Raw genomic sequence first — 15,682 nt, 5'->3', positions numbered from 1 at the left:
CAAAAGCTGTGTTTGTATGGTGTCCGAGGAGGCTCTATTAAACGTAGTTGTGTTGCGGTGGGATTGCGCGTAATTGTAACAAACGCTGTATACTGCAAGAATCCTTGTGGCTTTTTCTATGTAAGCGTTTGCCTGTGGGTGTCTCTGTGCCTGGACAGCGGGATGGCAGCCCCTGAAGCGGAGAGTACAAACACTGGGGCATTAGTAAAACACAAACCTGGGGCAGTAGCTTTAGACGTGCAAAGGAAAGTTCCCGTGGCAGCAGAAATCAGCAGGCCGAAGAAGAAGGTGCTGAGTGAAGAGACTTACATACAGGTAAGGTCACGTGCTCTAGAATGTGTGTTTTGGGGTGGCCATCAACTCTGGGAAACCCCATCAATTTAACAAGAACTGCGCTGAGTACTGGCGGTATATTATATATCAACAAGATATACACTGCGTTCTTAAGGTCCAAACTCCATGGGAGATTTTGATAGGATTTTGTGGGTCAGATTTTATCTGATCCTGCAGCACAATACTACATAATTGCACAAGATTTTGTAGGATGGTACACAATCTGATGACTAAGCCCATGACTAAGCGCCCTGAATGGGTGCGAAACGCGTACAGTGGATGGAGATGCAGATTTATATTTTTGTATAAATAAAATATTCTTTTAATTGAATTTCTCTGGTCCTGTGGATCCGTTTGAGTGCCGGTCGGCCCTGCTTCTTTTCTTTGCCGTATCACTCCCTAAAGATCTGGTGCTGGTGCACCCGGACCACATTCACTACTCGGTGAGTCTTTTACATTTTATTCTGGATCACCTTGTTCTCTTCTAATTACCGAAAAACAAAATCTGATCCCCCATAGCTATAATGTCAGATGGAGTATTTTGTTCATGCATTTACATACGACATTCAGTGTATTTCAATGGCATAAAAAAGTGATACCCACATCATCCGTTTTTATTTTGATGGATGAAGACACGGCATGTTGCTTTACTAGGTGTCACGTCGGACGGCAAAAGTTAAATGGAGTTGACACTTTTTTTTTCGGTCCCATTATATTTTAATCCATACGACTACATCCGAAATTGTATGATGCATTGTCAATCTGACACCGTCCTACAAATTTGCCTGTGGAGTTTAGCCCTTAAACTGCTATTTGGTTGTTGTTTATTAGTAGACGTGAGTCAAAACCCATGAGAGTGGATAAATATTACTAAAAAATGGGGATGTCCGTAGACATCTCCACAAGATATAAGCTTTTTATGAGAAAGATCCCTTAGCGACATAAAAGAAAGGTTAAAAAATGGTCAATACTAGTAGATATCTTCCAGTTTGTAAAAATTAAGCATTGCTGTAGTCCAACATTATAGCAGATGAAAGGTAAGATGGTTGGTCCCTCCTTTCCTGGAGGGCCCTGGGCAAATGCCACTTTGGCTGTAGAGCAAAATTATATATTATGTATAATTTCCAAAGGCAAGTTTTACTCAGCATCCACAGTAGGGTTGCCACCTTTACTCAAAAAGATTACCGGCCTATGGGGGACGGGCACAAAAAAGGGGTGGTTTGTGATGTAAAAGGGGGCGGAGCTACGTGACATGCCATAAAAGGGGCGGAGCAACATCGCAGAGACGTCCACGGCGCTGGAAAAAGGTAAGTTCTTTGCGGATTGGGGGCAGGCCAGGGGCTTTTTTTTAAAGTGTATTACAAATTACCGGCAACTGCATTGCAGGTAAATTTGTAATACCGGCCCCGGCCTTGGCAGGTGTTTTACCGGCTAGGCCGGTAAAATACCGGCCGGGTGGCAACTCTAATCCAGTAACTAAAGACTGGCTCAGAGTGTAAACATTTGAATGTATATGTGTGTGTGTTTCTATACTTGATATCCAAGATAGTGCTGAGATGCCATAGGCCACCTGGGTGCCTACCAATAATCATAGTTTGTTTTTTTAAAAAAAAAAAAAAAAAACGAACTGTTAAATGTATAATATCTTAGAAGACAGTGGAGCTCAGCTATGAGCAGGTGTCAGCGGTATCATCATACACAGCTTTATATTACACATAAGAAGACTTCTTTCTTTAAAGCTCTGTTACAGTTGTACAAATTATTAAAATTGTATTGGACAAACCAGAACATTTCCAGAGTTTGATGCTATTTATATACGGAATGTTTTTTGTTTGGCTTTAAAGGGGACCCGTCACCCAAAAAAATTATTCCAAATTCTATTTTATCATGTTAGTCAAGCAATATTAACTTTAATTACACTGTATAAATTATTTGAAACTTGTTTCCATCAATCTGGGAACTCATAATTAATGCAAGCAGGCAGGAGCCATTTTGTGGACACTGTTATTATGGCAAGCCTTGCATCATCTCAGAATCTTGTTTGTGCACCAGAATGGGGGACCTGATGTCCATCCCCATGCACTGGCTACACAATTAAATGGTTAAGAGAACTGGGGGGAATGTGGGGAGAGTACTGACATATAGAAAGTGCTGAATGGAAAGTTAAAGTAATTGCTTGCCCCACCTCTATGCCTAAGGCATAGAGGAGGGGCTGCCAGTATTTGATTGACAGCTGAGATGTTTAAATGAGTTTACAAAAGCTATCAATGCTTTAATAAAAAAAAAAGAAATTGGATTTCATGTTTAATTTGAAAAGGACTTTTATTATACAGCTTTTTATGTCTGGATGACAGGTTCACTTTAAGTTTCTAATGAAACGGTTGTGTTGACTTAGGTGTTGCATATCAGTACATAACAAGAGATAGAGCTGTGCTTAGGGCCAGACGATACGGATATCCACAGATGGAGAATCCGCTGCCCTGCAGCTCTTCTCTTCTGCAGGTAGGGTAGATTTTGGTGCTAAATGATGCATTTCGGCACTGAAATTCACTGAGTCGGCCTGCACCTGACTGGTAACTATGTTTCCAGGTGAAGACAGTGGCGGAGCAGTGGCGGAGCAGATACTTGGCCTGTGTTTTAGAATTATACCTGTATCTGACGCACCTGATCAAAATATTCCACCTGGCCTGATTTACGAGCTGATGGATATCCAAGAGTCCTTACTGAAGTGATAGAAAACCACTTAGTATGCCAGTTTTTTATGACTGACCCTATTATATTTAACAATGAATATACAGATATAATTTCAGTGTTCGCCCCAGTCACTTTTAGCTGGGCACACCACCTGGCATTGTTTTAAAGGCACCTGACTCTACTGTCGTCTGATGAATACAGTTCACCTAAAAGCCTCCACCTATCTTGCCTACATTAATAGAACACTTTTTATAGAAGATGTTAGGAGTATGCACATCTGCAGGCAAGGATCTATATGTATCTATAACATTAGCACTAATAATAAAAAGTAGTGGTGATGTTATTCATATCTTCAAACTTTAAGAGCTTATACAGATTAATAGTCCACTGGTTCTCCTTTTATTGCGTAAAAGGTAAAGTATTGTAATTAATGGAGTATGGATAAATTATAAGAGTAATTGGAACACCAGTTGGAAACAAATACATATTACCGTATATACTCGAGTATAAGCCGAGTTTTTCAGCCCCCAAAATATGCTGAAAAACTCTTCCTCGGCTTATACTAGGGTCAAGCGTAAAAACGTCTAAGAATAGTCGCCGGCGCCTAAGAATAGTCGCCGGCGTCCAAGAATAGTCGCTGGCGTCCAAGAATAGTCTCCAAGAATATTCCCCGGCGTCCAAGAATAGTCGCCGGCATCCAAAAATGAGACGCCGGCACCTCCAATGGGAGCAGAAACCCTCAATTTTTTGATTGAAACTTACCAGAAGCTGCTGCATTTCTCACCCTAGGCTTATACTCGAGTCAATAAGCTTTCCCAGTTTTTGGAGGTAAAATTAGGTACCTCGGCTTATACTCTGGACGGCTTATACTCAAGTATATACGGTATATGTGATGTTACTTCTATGGCCATGCATACTTCCTGCTGCTAAGAGCAATTGTTATTTAAATTCTAATTCCTCTTATCAGCAGAATAACACTTAAATGAAGTACCACCATAACCCCCTAAAACTGTAATTGGCTATTTTTTGCAAGCCTGGAATTCATTACATATATGCAACTTTAGTTTTTTTTTTTTTTTTTAATAAATTATAACTATGGGGAGTGTGTGTAGAATTTTGATTTGTATATTTTGTAAGTAATAACATTATTCAGTCTTTGTCTGTCCTATCTTATGTACTGCATAGCCAACAGTAACTGACAGTTTATCAAACCACCTTCTTCCTCTGTCTTCTTGCAGAATCTTCATAAAATCATACAAAGAGATTTCTTCCCAGATGTGGAAAAATTGCAGGCTCAGAAGGAATATTTGGAAGCAGAGGAATGTGGAGACCTTGAGAAGATGAGACAGATTTCCATCAAATTTGGCTCCAACTTGGGCAAATCAACTCGGGATACTCCACTGCCTTGTAAGTTAATATTCCTGGAAAGCTCATGGGATAGATTACATTACTTTGTTTCTCTATATTAAATACACATACTTCACCATTAAAGGAACAGTAACACCAAAAAATGTAAGTGTTTTAAAGTAATGAAAATATCATGTAGTGTTGCCCTGCACTGGTAAAACGGATGTGTTTGCTTCAGAAACACTATTATAGTTCATATAAACCAGCTGCTGTGGAGCAATGGTGGAAATTGAAAAACGGCTATATGGCACAGGTTAACTAATGGATAACAGATAACACCATTAGACAGACAGAGCTTATTTGCTATCTGCTGTGTAACTTGAGCTTTTTCTCCTTTGAATGGCTGCCCCCATTGCTACACATCAGCTTATTTATATAAACAATAGTAGTGTTTCTTAAGCAAACACAGCAGTTTTACCAGTGCAGCGCAACACTGCATTATACTTTCATTACTTTAAAACACTTATATTTTTTTGAGGTTACTGTTCCTTTAATGCTGTTGCTACTTGGGTTTTATATCATGGGATTGTCTGCTAAAAATAAACATCTAACGGGTATGTGTAATTAAAAGATCTAAACTTTGCCTATGCCTAGTAACCCAAAGCAGCCAATCAGTAACTAGTAGTTGCTACAGGCTGATTGATTGCTTTGGGTTTCTAAACAAACCATATATATGTTTAAAAACCCAAAGCAATCAACCAGGCTGTAGCTACTCCCAGGTATAATAATGAGTATAAATGGAATGGTAAAAATAGGTACGGTATGGCCAAGGCTGGAGTAGTGAAAGAATGGTTTAAGGAAGGATAGCAGTGGAAGTAGGTGGCAGTGGCTCAGAAAAACTTGAAAAATGCTTTCAGCTAGAATGAAAGTACCATATACAAATTAATATTTTAAGTGAATAAAGTTTTTTTTTTTTTTGGACTTTTTAAAATTATTTACATTATTTTGTTTGGCAATCTGCAGGAGATATGAATAGGAGAGTGCCTGGACATAAAGAGAAGCAATACAAACTTCCAAAACAGTTTTTTGCATATTTTAATAAGTGTAATACTAACCATTTTCCAATTTACATGAATCAAAAAAAAAAAAAAACAGTTATTTTTAAATGTAATTCAAAGCAGCATCTTTTTATAACTTTCTATTCTCGATGTCTGCCTCAGAGCATCAGGTTAATTGTTTCTTCATGCGAAGGCTGTGTGCTGAGTCAGCATATTTAATTTCTGTGATTTACATTTTTATTGGCAAATGCAAATATGGGAGCTTTGTTTTTTTCATTTTGCAGATGTTACACCAGCAACCTTTGAAACTCCTAGTGGAGTTCCTGGTACTCCCTCCATAGCAACTATGCATAGAACAGGAGAGGAAGGTAAGTGTTTATTGTTTTTTGAAGGTGACCTATCATTCAGACATTAAAAGCTGTATACGGTTTGGAATTATTTCTTATGGTGACAGGTCCCCTTTAATATGACTACATTGAAAACAATATATTCACTACTTTGCACACTGCTAGTTTAAATTGGAATACATTTAACAACAGATGGAGCATCAGCAGAAGACAAAGTAGAAGAGCTTCCTGGTTTGGACAGCTTTTTGGCCAGACACACAAGTGAGGATAATGCTTCTTTTGAACAGATAATGGAAGTTGCTAAAGAGAAGGAGAGGAGCAAACATTCTTGGCTTTATGAAGCAGAGGAAGAGTATAAAGAGGTAAGGGAGAGAGTCATTTGAAAACAAATACATACTATAAAAGTTTGTAAGGGCGAGTACTCGCTCATATACAGTAGGGTTTTCTGCATGTCCCTACACTCTAACCCAAGTGTCAATTGATTTCAGTCTTCCCTGTTGTCTGAACCCACAGGAATGGTCATCACTTCAAATAATTTAATCATGTTTCAGCTATTATTCCAGCTAACACACATTTTTCACAGATTGCACCCCAAATAGCCTTCTGACTGGGCACCCCAGTTTTGGACCTACTGCTTAAAAGGTTTGCTATCATCCCCAAATTTCCTTTTCACCCAGTTGTGGGTTATGGGATGTCTTTTATATTTTTAGTGTCTGTATCCAAGCTCTTCTTGGACACTTGCTGGTCTTATACTTCAGTACAAAGATTTTAATGTATTCAGACACTAATCAATAAATAATGTCTGTCATTGGAGCATCTACTTTCTACTCATAAAATAGGCCATGCTTCTTTATTTATATTAATACCATTTTGCGAAAAGTCAAAACTTGTTTTTTTTTTCCTTTACAGGTAAAGAACTGGCACCAAACCTTATTTTTTTTTTTTATTTTCTCCCTTTCAGAAACTCCAGCAGAATTTGGCTCTGCCTTCAGCCGAGATGCAAGCCATAGAGTGTGGGAAGGCAGGTCTGGACACATGGGAATACAAAGCCCAAAACTCTCTTATGTATTATCCTGCAGGTATGTTTCCCACACTGCAGTTTGGAGGGGGCATGTTTTTTCAGAAAATACAGAGATGGGGCTTCATTTTGGAGATCATTATAGTCACGTGTGTGACATAGGATCAGTCCCATCCTTTGATCCTGCATTACACACATGTACTTTAAACTAGATAGTGCACTTTCTACACATTCAAATCCTATAAAAATAATATAAACTTCTGTCCCAGCTGACTAATCAAAACAAGCCTCTATTTACAGGTGTCCCAGATAACGATAACATCTTCAAGAAGCCTCGAGAAGTAGTTCATAGGAACACCAGACTTCAGAAGGACCCCTTCAGTCAAGCGCTAAGTAAAACACAGTTACAGCAGGCAGCAGCTCTCAATGCACAGGTACCAATTACCTTTGTCTTTATCACTTATTCCATTGGCTGTGCTGAGGAAAAACAATGGTCTACAAAATGGTAGACCTTTTACTTGTTTTAAGTTTTTGCTAACATAAGTCTGTTTGGTGTACTGGTTCACTTCCTTGTATTGTGCTAACAAAACATTTCTTTGTGCTGACAGTACAAACAGGGAAAGGTTGGTCCTGATGGGAAGGAGCTGATACCTCAGGAATCTCCAAAGGTCGGTGGCTTTGGATTTGTTGCCACACCATCTCCAGCTCCAGGTAAAACTAGTCAATCTCTATGTACATGCGGTATATTGCATTGGGTTCTTGCACATAAATGTAATCTGCTTTGTGTTTAATAGCAGTATAATATGAAACATGTGCATAACCTCCTTTCCTTTCATTGGTCATAATATATATTGTTGCTAATCCATTATTATCTATCAGTCTTATTATTATTTTTACAGCTGGTATACTTTATGAGCTATATTGTGTTTTTACAGGAGTCAATGAATCGCCTCTCATGACTTGGGGTGAAGTTGAGAGCACACCCTTTAGGCTAGATGGATCAGAAACACCATACCTGGAGAAAACACCTGGACCGTCTTTTAAGGTATTAGCTCTCCTAATACAATGCAGTAGAAACCTGAAGTTTGGGTGACTGGCAGCTGTCTGGGTTTTTTTTTTTATTTAGTTTTCATATTTACAATAGCATAATAAAATGTATACCAAAAATACAAAAACAGAATGAGCTTATACAGGCAAATTAAGGGGCCAGTCAACAAATGGTTGTTTCAAGTCAACAAAAATAATCTAATCAGGATAACTTCACTGTTGTAGAAGGAATTTGTGCTTGGGCATGGGAAATTGACATGGGAGTAGAAGTGGAGTGATATTGGTAGAATTCAAAGGGCATTTACTTAAAGTAGCAACTTGTTACCAAATAGAATATTACCTTGAATTTTTTTACATTTCTTTAGATTTATGTATATATTTGTATGCTTCTGAATTGAATTTCATCCATGAACGAAATTGTGTATGTGATCTGTATGTTAAGTGTATACTTATTTATTGTACAGCACTGCAGAATGTTTATTTTATACATAATAAATACAACTCCAGCAGAATTTGCTATCAGTGTGTTACCTGTGGTTAAGAAGCTTATTATTCTATTTTTTTTATCCTTCAGTATGATTTTTTTACAGGATTAAACTGAAATAGTTTTTCAGATTAACTTTGAAACTAATTATGCAAATCTTTACAATTTTGCTGCCTGTAACTAGTATGAAATCTGAGTTAAAAGTAGCAAACAGTCAACACCTCCATTATACTGGAAGCTAATATTACATTATTTTTAGAAGCCCTGGCCAACCTCCTGTACCGGGGAACCCAGACACCACAAATCATTACCACTCCAATGCTAAACATGATTAATGCATTCCAAAAGGCTCTCAAACAAGCACAAGGGCAGAGGTCTGTGTGGTCAAAATGGGAACTGTTATGGGGCAACAGATCCTTCCTGCATCTCTCCTCCCTCCCTGATATAGCTATATGGGCCTCACAGGGCATCAAGCTTCTTAATGATATTGTGTTAGATGGGGACATAAAGCAGTTGCAACCTCTCAAAGAGAGCCATCATTTACAGAAAAACACGTTCTTTAGGTATCTCCAGCTCTCACATGCTTTCCGAGCACAATTCCCTATTAGCCCAATAGAGGTATTGGATACCACTCTGGACAAATACCTCAGAATGGAAGGTCTCACTAAGCCTCTATCCCACTCTTATACCATTTTAGGGCAAACCACCCAGGACACACTTGCTAAAACCCTAGGGAAATGGAAAAGGGACATCCCAAACCTTATAGAAATGTTGTGGGACAGATCCATTCAAATGAAATTTCTAAACCAGGTATATCTCACTCTATACAGGATCTCCAAAATGTTCCCCCAGGCACCTTATACTGTGTAAAATGTGACAGGGACATTGGTTCTTATATGCATGTATTCTGGCACTGCCCAATAATCCTTCTGGAGAGACATTGTGTACTAAATATCTGATGTTTTAGAGTTACGTGGACTATTTTCACCTCTGATTTACCTACTTGGAGTAGAAGAAGATATGAACATTAATAACTACACCAGACTGTGTTACCTTCAACTTGTTTAGAAGAAAGCTATTCTTTTGAATTGGAAAGCAACAACCCCCCGACAATACCAACCTGACGCAACCTGATTAATAACTCTACCTAACCAGAAACTGACATATCTTGCCAGTGGTTGCCCGCAGAAATTCGGTGCAGTCTGGGGTACTTGGGTATCATTCCATGAAGCAAAAATTAATTCCACTGGATGTGTACAAGAATAAGTCGACATGTATTCTGTTGACTCCTTCCCCCTCCTCTCTCGGCTCCAAACCTTTCTCTTCTCTTTTTTTCTTCATACCTTATAACAACAATGTTGTTTAAAATTTAAAATGCAAAAATTAAAACTTATAAAAAAAAAGTAGCAAACAGTGAATATTAAATATATGTATGATTCTAGTTTTTGTTTTTAAATGTATTTAAATGTGATATACGGTTTTAAATTGTGTGGGTTTTTTTTGGATTAGATATTGGAGCCAGGCCGAAGGGAACGTCTTGGCCTTAAAATGGCAACTGAGGCAGCAGCAAAGAACAGAGCAAAGAAGGAAGAAGCATTAAGAAAAGTAACCGAGAATCTAGCAAGGTGAGTGTACAGCACTATATTAAAAACATGAAAAATTTACACCGTGGTCAGTTACTTGTACTCCTGTTCTCATTTTAACACATTAATGCCATTAGGGATTCATATTGCCTTAAAAGCAAACAAAATTATGTTTTATCCACAGCTATATATTTTGGCCCTGTGTATCATAACCGTTCAGCCACTTAAATATTTTATTGGAAACATTTGAATAAAAGTGATACCCGATATTCGTTTCAACACTTAAAGGAATTGTTCAGTATAAAAGTAAAAACTGGATAAATAGGCTGTGCAAAATAAAAAATGTTTTAAATATAGTTAGCCAGAAATGTAATGTATAAAGGCTGGAGTGACTGGGTGTCTAACATAATAGCCAGGACACTACTTCCTGCTTTTCAGCTCTCTTGGGGGCAAATTCACTAAGATGCGAAGTTGCGCCAGGCGCAACTTCGCCGCACTTCGCCAGGCGTAGTTTCGCCAGGGCTCCGCAAATTCACTAAAATCCGAAGTTGCGCACAGGGGTAGCGTAAGGTTGCGAAGTTGCGCTAGCGTTGATTCGCCATATAAAGCGAAGTTACGCTAGCGAAGGCTAATTTGCATACGGCGCAAAATTCAAATTTCAATGGAAGAACACGTATCTGCACTATAAATGCCTAGAAAACCTTCAAATCAGCAAATAAAAATTTTATTTTGCCCTACACATGTGCCCACTGTCTAGGTAAGTTGCCATGAGTCAGGAAATGTAGGGGGGAGGAAGGGGAGCCCCAAAAATTTTTCGATCTTTTTCAGCCTATCAGCCATCATGTAGAAAACACGCCAGCGTTTTTTTGGGACTTAGAAAAAAAATTGACTTTTTTTTAAACAATCCCTATCTACTCTATTGCGCTTCGCCAGGTCTGAGGTGGCGAAGGAAGTGTAGCGTAAAAGGTAGCGTTCAGTACACTGCGCAAGTTAGTGAATTTGCGTAGTTTCGTCGCTAGCGAACATTCGCCTGGCGTAAGGTTGCGAAGAAACCCTAGCGAAACGACGCCAGCGTTCGTTAGTGAATTTGAGCAGTAGCGAAAATGCCAAACGCTAGCGTCCGGCGCTTCGCGGCTTAGTGAATTTGCCCCTTGGTTTCTTGGTTACCAGGCAGTGACTTGAGGTGGGGGGCACATGGGTCATAACTTGTTTGCTTTTTTGTATCTGACCTTCATGCTGCGTATCAAAAGCAAACTCTTTGAACAGTTATGTCCTAAGAGGCCTCCCTTCAAGTCACTGACTAACTTGGAGTTAAAGAGCTGAAAAGCAGAAAGTTGTATTCTGTTCTGTTATGTTAGACATCTGTTCACTCCAGCCTTTATACATTACATTTTTGACTAACTAACAATATTAGAGACATTTTTTATTTTTCACAGCATATCTATTGTCCCAGTTTTTATTTTTACACTGAACTGTTCCTTTTAGAAAAATTTTAGCATGTAGAGTGATATTCTGAGACAATTTGCAATTTGTTTTAATGTTTTATTATTGAAGGTTTTTGTGTTATTTAGCTTTTTTTAAAGCTCTTCAATGTGTATCTTAAGCATTCTGGTAACTAGGGTCCAAATTACCCTAAACATAGAGAAAAAGAAGAGAAATTGATCAATGCACATTCCCTGGTCCCCTGTCATATAAGTAATCTATGCAGATGCATGTATTTACAAAGACAGGGTTTTTTTTAGTTACAAAATTATGATCATAAGATTGATAAGCCACCATACCACATCAAGGTAAAACCAATATGGCGATCCATAACTATTTACCTCTGGTCATAATATCAAATGCTAAAGCCTCCCGGCATAAGAGCATTACCTGAAATAAAGGTCTCCTGACCTGAGCATTGGTTTCAATCATAGGGCTTAGTCCTCCCCCGCCATTAGCTTTCAAAGGGGAAAAGATAACCTAGACCCCAACATTGGTTCCATGAGATTAATCCTCCCCCGCTTGTGGATTTTAAGAGAGAGAAACTTGGTCTGGGCAGTTTCTGTCTCTTAAAAGCAGCAAGCAGGGGAGGATTAATCTCATTGGCCAGATCAGTAGCACTTCCATTGTATTTTAGTACATTTTTATTAAGCCACAACCTTTCTTTTTTTAATCCAAATTACCCTAGCAACCATGCATTGATTTGAATAAGAGACTGGAATATAAATAGCAGAGGGTGTGAATAGAAGGATCAGTAATAAAAGTAACAATTACAATACATTTGTAGCCTTACAGAACATTTGATCTTTAGAAGGGAGTCAGCAACGCCCATTTGAGAGCTGCAAAAAGTAGGAAGAAAAAGGCAAATAACTATAAAAAATAAATAATGAAAACCAACTGAAAAGTTGCTTAGAATTGGCCATTCTATAACAAAAAGGGGCAGATTTACAAAATTCGAGTGAAGAATTCGAATGTAAAAAACTTCGAATTTCCGAAGTCAATGTTAGCCTATGGGGAAGGTCCCCATAGGCTTGCCTGTGATTTTTTGATCGAAGGATTTTCCTTCGATCGTTGGATTAAAATCCTTCGAATCGTTCGATTCGAAGGATTTGATCGATCGATCGCAGGATTTGCGCAAAATCGTTCGACTTCGATATTCGAAGTCGAACGATTTTAGTTCCCAGTCGAATATCGAGGGTTAATTAACCCTCGAAATTCGACTATTGATGAATCGGCCCCTATAAGTTACCTTAAAGGTGAACCACCGCTTTAAGGTCTCGTTATCCGTTATAAGAGACTGAAGAACTGACCCTAAAATCTTGCAATCAAAAATCTATTCATGTAGTTTATAAAGGGCATCACAACAAGGCAGTCTCTTCTTGCTTCTGTGAATGGCTTACATGATACAGAGCACCACTTGAGCACAATGCACTGTACAACATTGCAATTAGGAAAGTGTTTGTTACCCTGTTGATCCACTTTGATATTCATGTTTTCTTTAATAATGCCCTTGTTGTTTGTTTCCACAGTTTGACCCCAAAAGGACTAAATCCATCAATGTCTCCAGCACTACAGAGGCTGGTAAACAGGACTAACAAATATACAGATAAGGCGTTGAGAGCCAGCTACACACCATCCCCTGCACACACCACAACTCCCAAAACACCTGGAGGCCTCCACACACCTACTGTTACCCCCACAACGAGAACTGCATCACAGACTCCTGTTGCTCCAGATCCCACATCTATCACTGATAACTTGCTTCATTTGCCCAAAAGGAGGAAGGCATCAGACTTCTTCTGAAGGATTAAATCCCTGTGTGCTACCCACAGCTTCTTAGCTATGTTATATAGACTATGTTTGTAGCACATAGCTTGGAACTGGCTCATCTTTTCATGAGAACTTTTAAAAACAATTACTAATTAAGGCATCCCTAAACAAAATTTTGCTTGTACAACTTGAAATTTAAATGCTGTAAAGAGAAACTGGAAGCAAATAAGACGTTTATTCCACATTTTTAAGTTTTTGGAGAGTTTTTGTACTAAAAGGAAAAAAATCTTCCCTTAAGAAAACCTTGCCTTTCTGAACATCATTTGATGTTTTTACTTGTAGATTATTGTTTAAATCATGCCCTTTACAGCAAACACGTTTTTTTGTATAGCTTTCATTTACTCAGAAAACATATTAGTCTTATGTTCTGTTTCTACAATGCATCACTGTATGGATAGTCATGTGTTGCCTATAACACCGTAATCAATTTAGAGCTTTGTATACTTGTTTGTGTCTTGTGATGCAATGAATTATAACTTTTATCAGTACTCAAAGAAGAATCTATTATCCAGAGCAAATGGAGCATAGAGGTTTTTTTTTCAAGAATTAGGAGCACTGTGCTAGTGAAAAAGTGCAATAGTTTTGCTAGATGCATCGAGCTTCACTGTCTTAACTTCAGTTACAGTACACTGTGATATAATTCTATTATGGATCTCTTATTCAGAATTTCAGGGACTTGAGGTTTTCCAGATCCCCAGAGGGGTCTTTTTGGAATTGGAATTACCTTACCTTAGGTCTACTAAAAACATTTAACAATGGGGCTATTTTATCACCGATATTGATTTATGCAGCTTAGCTACCATCACAAAATGCTTTATTACTACAAAGAAAAAGCAAATTATAAAACAAGTTATAACATTGTGAAATGTGCATAATAAGATGCCTCCTGCATGTGTTCACTCAGTGGGACAGGTTGTTCGCATATTTAACAGCAGAAATCTGAGCATCAGTATCCTAAATTAAAAATGTAATTATGTGTAAGAGTAGGAGTGCATGTGGGTCCACACAAGACATGATTGCAGGAATATGTCATGTTGCGTATTTTGTCTTAGGCTGCTGTGTGTGGGTGTGTGGGGTACAGGGCCTGCATTTGTGTGTTTAGGGTTTCTTTCTAATTGAATATGCTTATATTGCAATGTGGTAGCAAGCAAGCTGAAAAAAAAGTAGCTGGGATCCCACCCACTAAATTAGCGATTGGCTGTGCCTATTTAATTGTGACATTTAATTCTGAAAAAGTGCATAAAGTACTATTTTAAAGTGATTTTCATCTATTTTATTCATGGCTTAATGCAAAGGCACAGACTTGTTTTGTACCACTTCAAACTGCATTCTATGGAAGATGGCTTTATTTTGAAGCTTTCTAGATAACCCATACTACAACTATATTTTTATATACTGTCTGAATGAAGATCAAACATAAATATTTCCACATGTGTTGAAAAGAAAAAAACTTAACATAGGGTATTTTTACTTTTTCCTCATAACTGTATGTATAAATATGTAACATCTATTTGGGAACAGCCTGCTTACTGGAAGCTTCTACTTGATGGCACCCAGACTTCCTTTTGCCAATGGTAACTCCTGGCAAGGCACCTGTTCCATGCAATTTACTCTTAAGGTGGTCATAGACGCACCAATAATATTGTATGAAACTTTATTTCATATGATATTCAGTGCTTCTATGGCGGGCGACTAACTGGCCGAAGACTTGGATTTCGGTCGGCTCGTCGACCATTGGTTGTAGGAAATATCATAATTGTAACTTCTATTGCTATTCTTACTGTACTGCTGGAGAAAGTGTTGACCACACAGTATCCCACATACAAAGCTGATTTATACAATAATTTGGGTGCCAGTGGTTCTTAAAAGAAAATGACAACTCTTTTGAACAGATATTATACAAATTTTTGGTGGGTGTTATGCAGATGGTAGTCATACTATAAATCCATTCAATAAATATTTCAGACTCTCTGGGCCTATTTATCATGCTGTGCAAAACTTTAGAGAAAAACATCACGAGTGGTGTTGCCCATAGCAACCAAATAGTAATTAAGTTTTAATAGACATCTACATGTTATAAAATGAAAGCAAAAAATCACCAGTGATGTGGCGGTAACCTCACAATCACAGCTGTAGTGTTCATAGCACCCCAGTGGTTATATTGGATATTTGCTAAAACAATCCCCAGCTCTAAGCAAAGTTCTCACTGGTCTTTTGCTCTTGGAAGCTGTTATTCTTGTCTGCAGGTTGCTAGTCCTTTCTGAATTGAGTCTCTGGCTGCTCTAACTACCCTCATTCTGCCTCTCATTACTACAATGAGCCATTAAATCTTTTCTAGCACTCCTTCCACCTTCTGGGACCTACCTCTGCCTCCGGCCCTTCAACACATTGCCTCCTCCAGCAAGTGGGGACCAAAAGAGACAGAACATGTGGTGATTTGCGTTTTTAAGGTTACTGGG

General features: G+C 38.3%; 1 protein-coding gene across 2 annotated transcripts; it reads left to right on the top strand.

Annotated features, from left to right (window-relative positions):
* The first annotated feature begins 21 nt into the window (after positions 1 to 21).
* On the top strand, positions 22 to 15,192 carry ess2.S (ess-2 splicing factor homolog S homeolog). 2 transcript variants are annotated; one of them, NM_001091896.1, is given in 10 exon segments: positions 22 to 315; positions 4,266 to 4,434; positions 5,717 to 5,800; positions 5,972 to 6,141; positions 6,741 to 6,858; positions 7,098 to 7,231; positions 7,406 to 7,508; positions 7,733 to 7,842; positions 9,838 to 9,953; positions 12,923 to 13,407. In NM_001091896.1, coding segments are annotated over 10 exon segments (1,431 nt in total). In that variant the 5' UTR covers positions 22 to 162; the 3' UTR covers positions 13,197 to 13,407.
* Positions 15,193 to 15,682: the final 490 nt, after the last annotated feature.

The sequence above is a fragment of the Xenopus laevis genome, chromosome 1S (assembly GCF_017654675.1).
Source record: "Xenopus laevis strain J_2021 chromosome 1S, Xenopus_laevis_v10.1, whole genome shotgun sequence".
In the NCBI taxonomy this organism is placed as follows: Eukaryota; Metazoa; Chordata; class Amphibia; order Anura; family Pipidae; genus Xenopus; species Xenopus laevis.
This window is presented reverse-complemented; position numbering and strand designations above follow the sequence as displayed.

What these genes read in the sequence shown, in the direction of transcription:
- ess2.S (XM_041575143.1), top strand. Translation starts at nt 4,368, where the DNA reads ATGAGACAGATTTCCATCAAATTTGGCTCCAACTTGGGCAAATCAACT. An exon ending in TCTTATGTATTATCCTGCAG is followed by an intron (nt 6,859 to 7,097) that starts GTATGTTTCCCA and finishes CTCTATTTACAG; the next exon opens with GTGTCCCAGATAACGATAAC. An exon ending in CACACCATCTCCAGCTCCAG is followed by an intron (nt 7,509 to 7,732) that starts GTAAAACTAGTC and finishes GTGTTTTTACAG; the next exon opens with GAGTCAATGAATCGCCTCTC.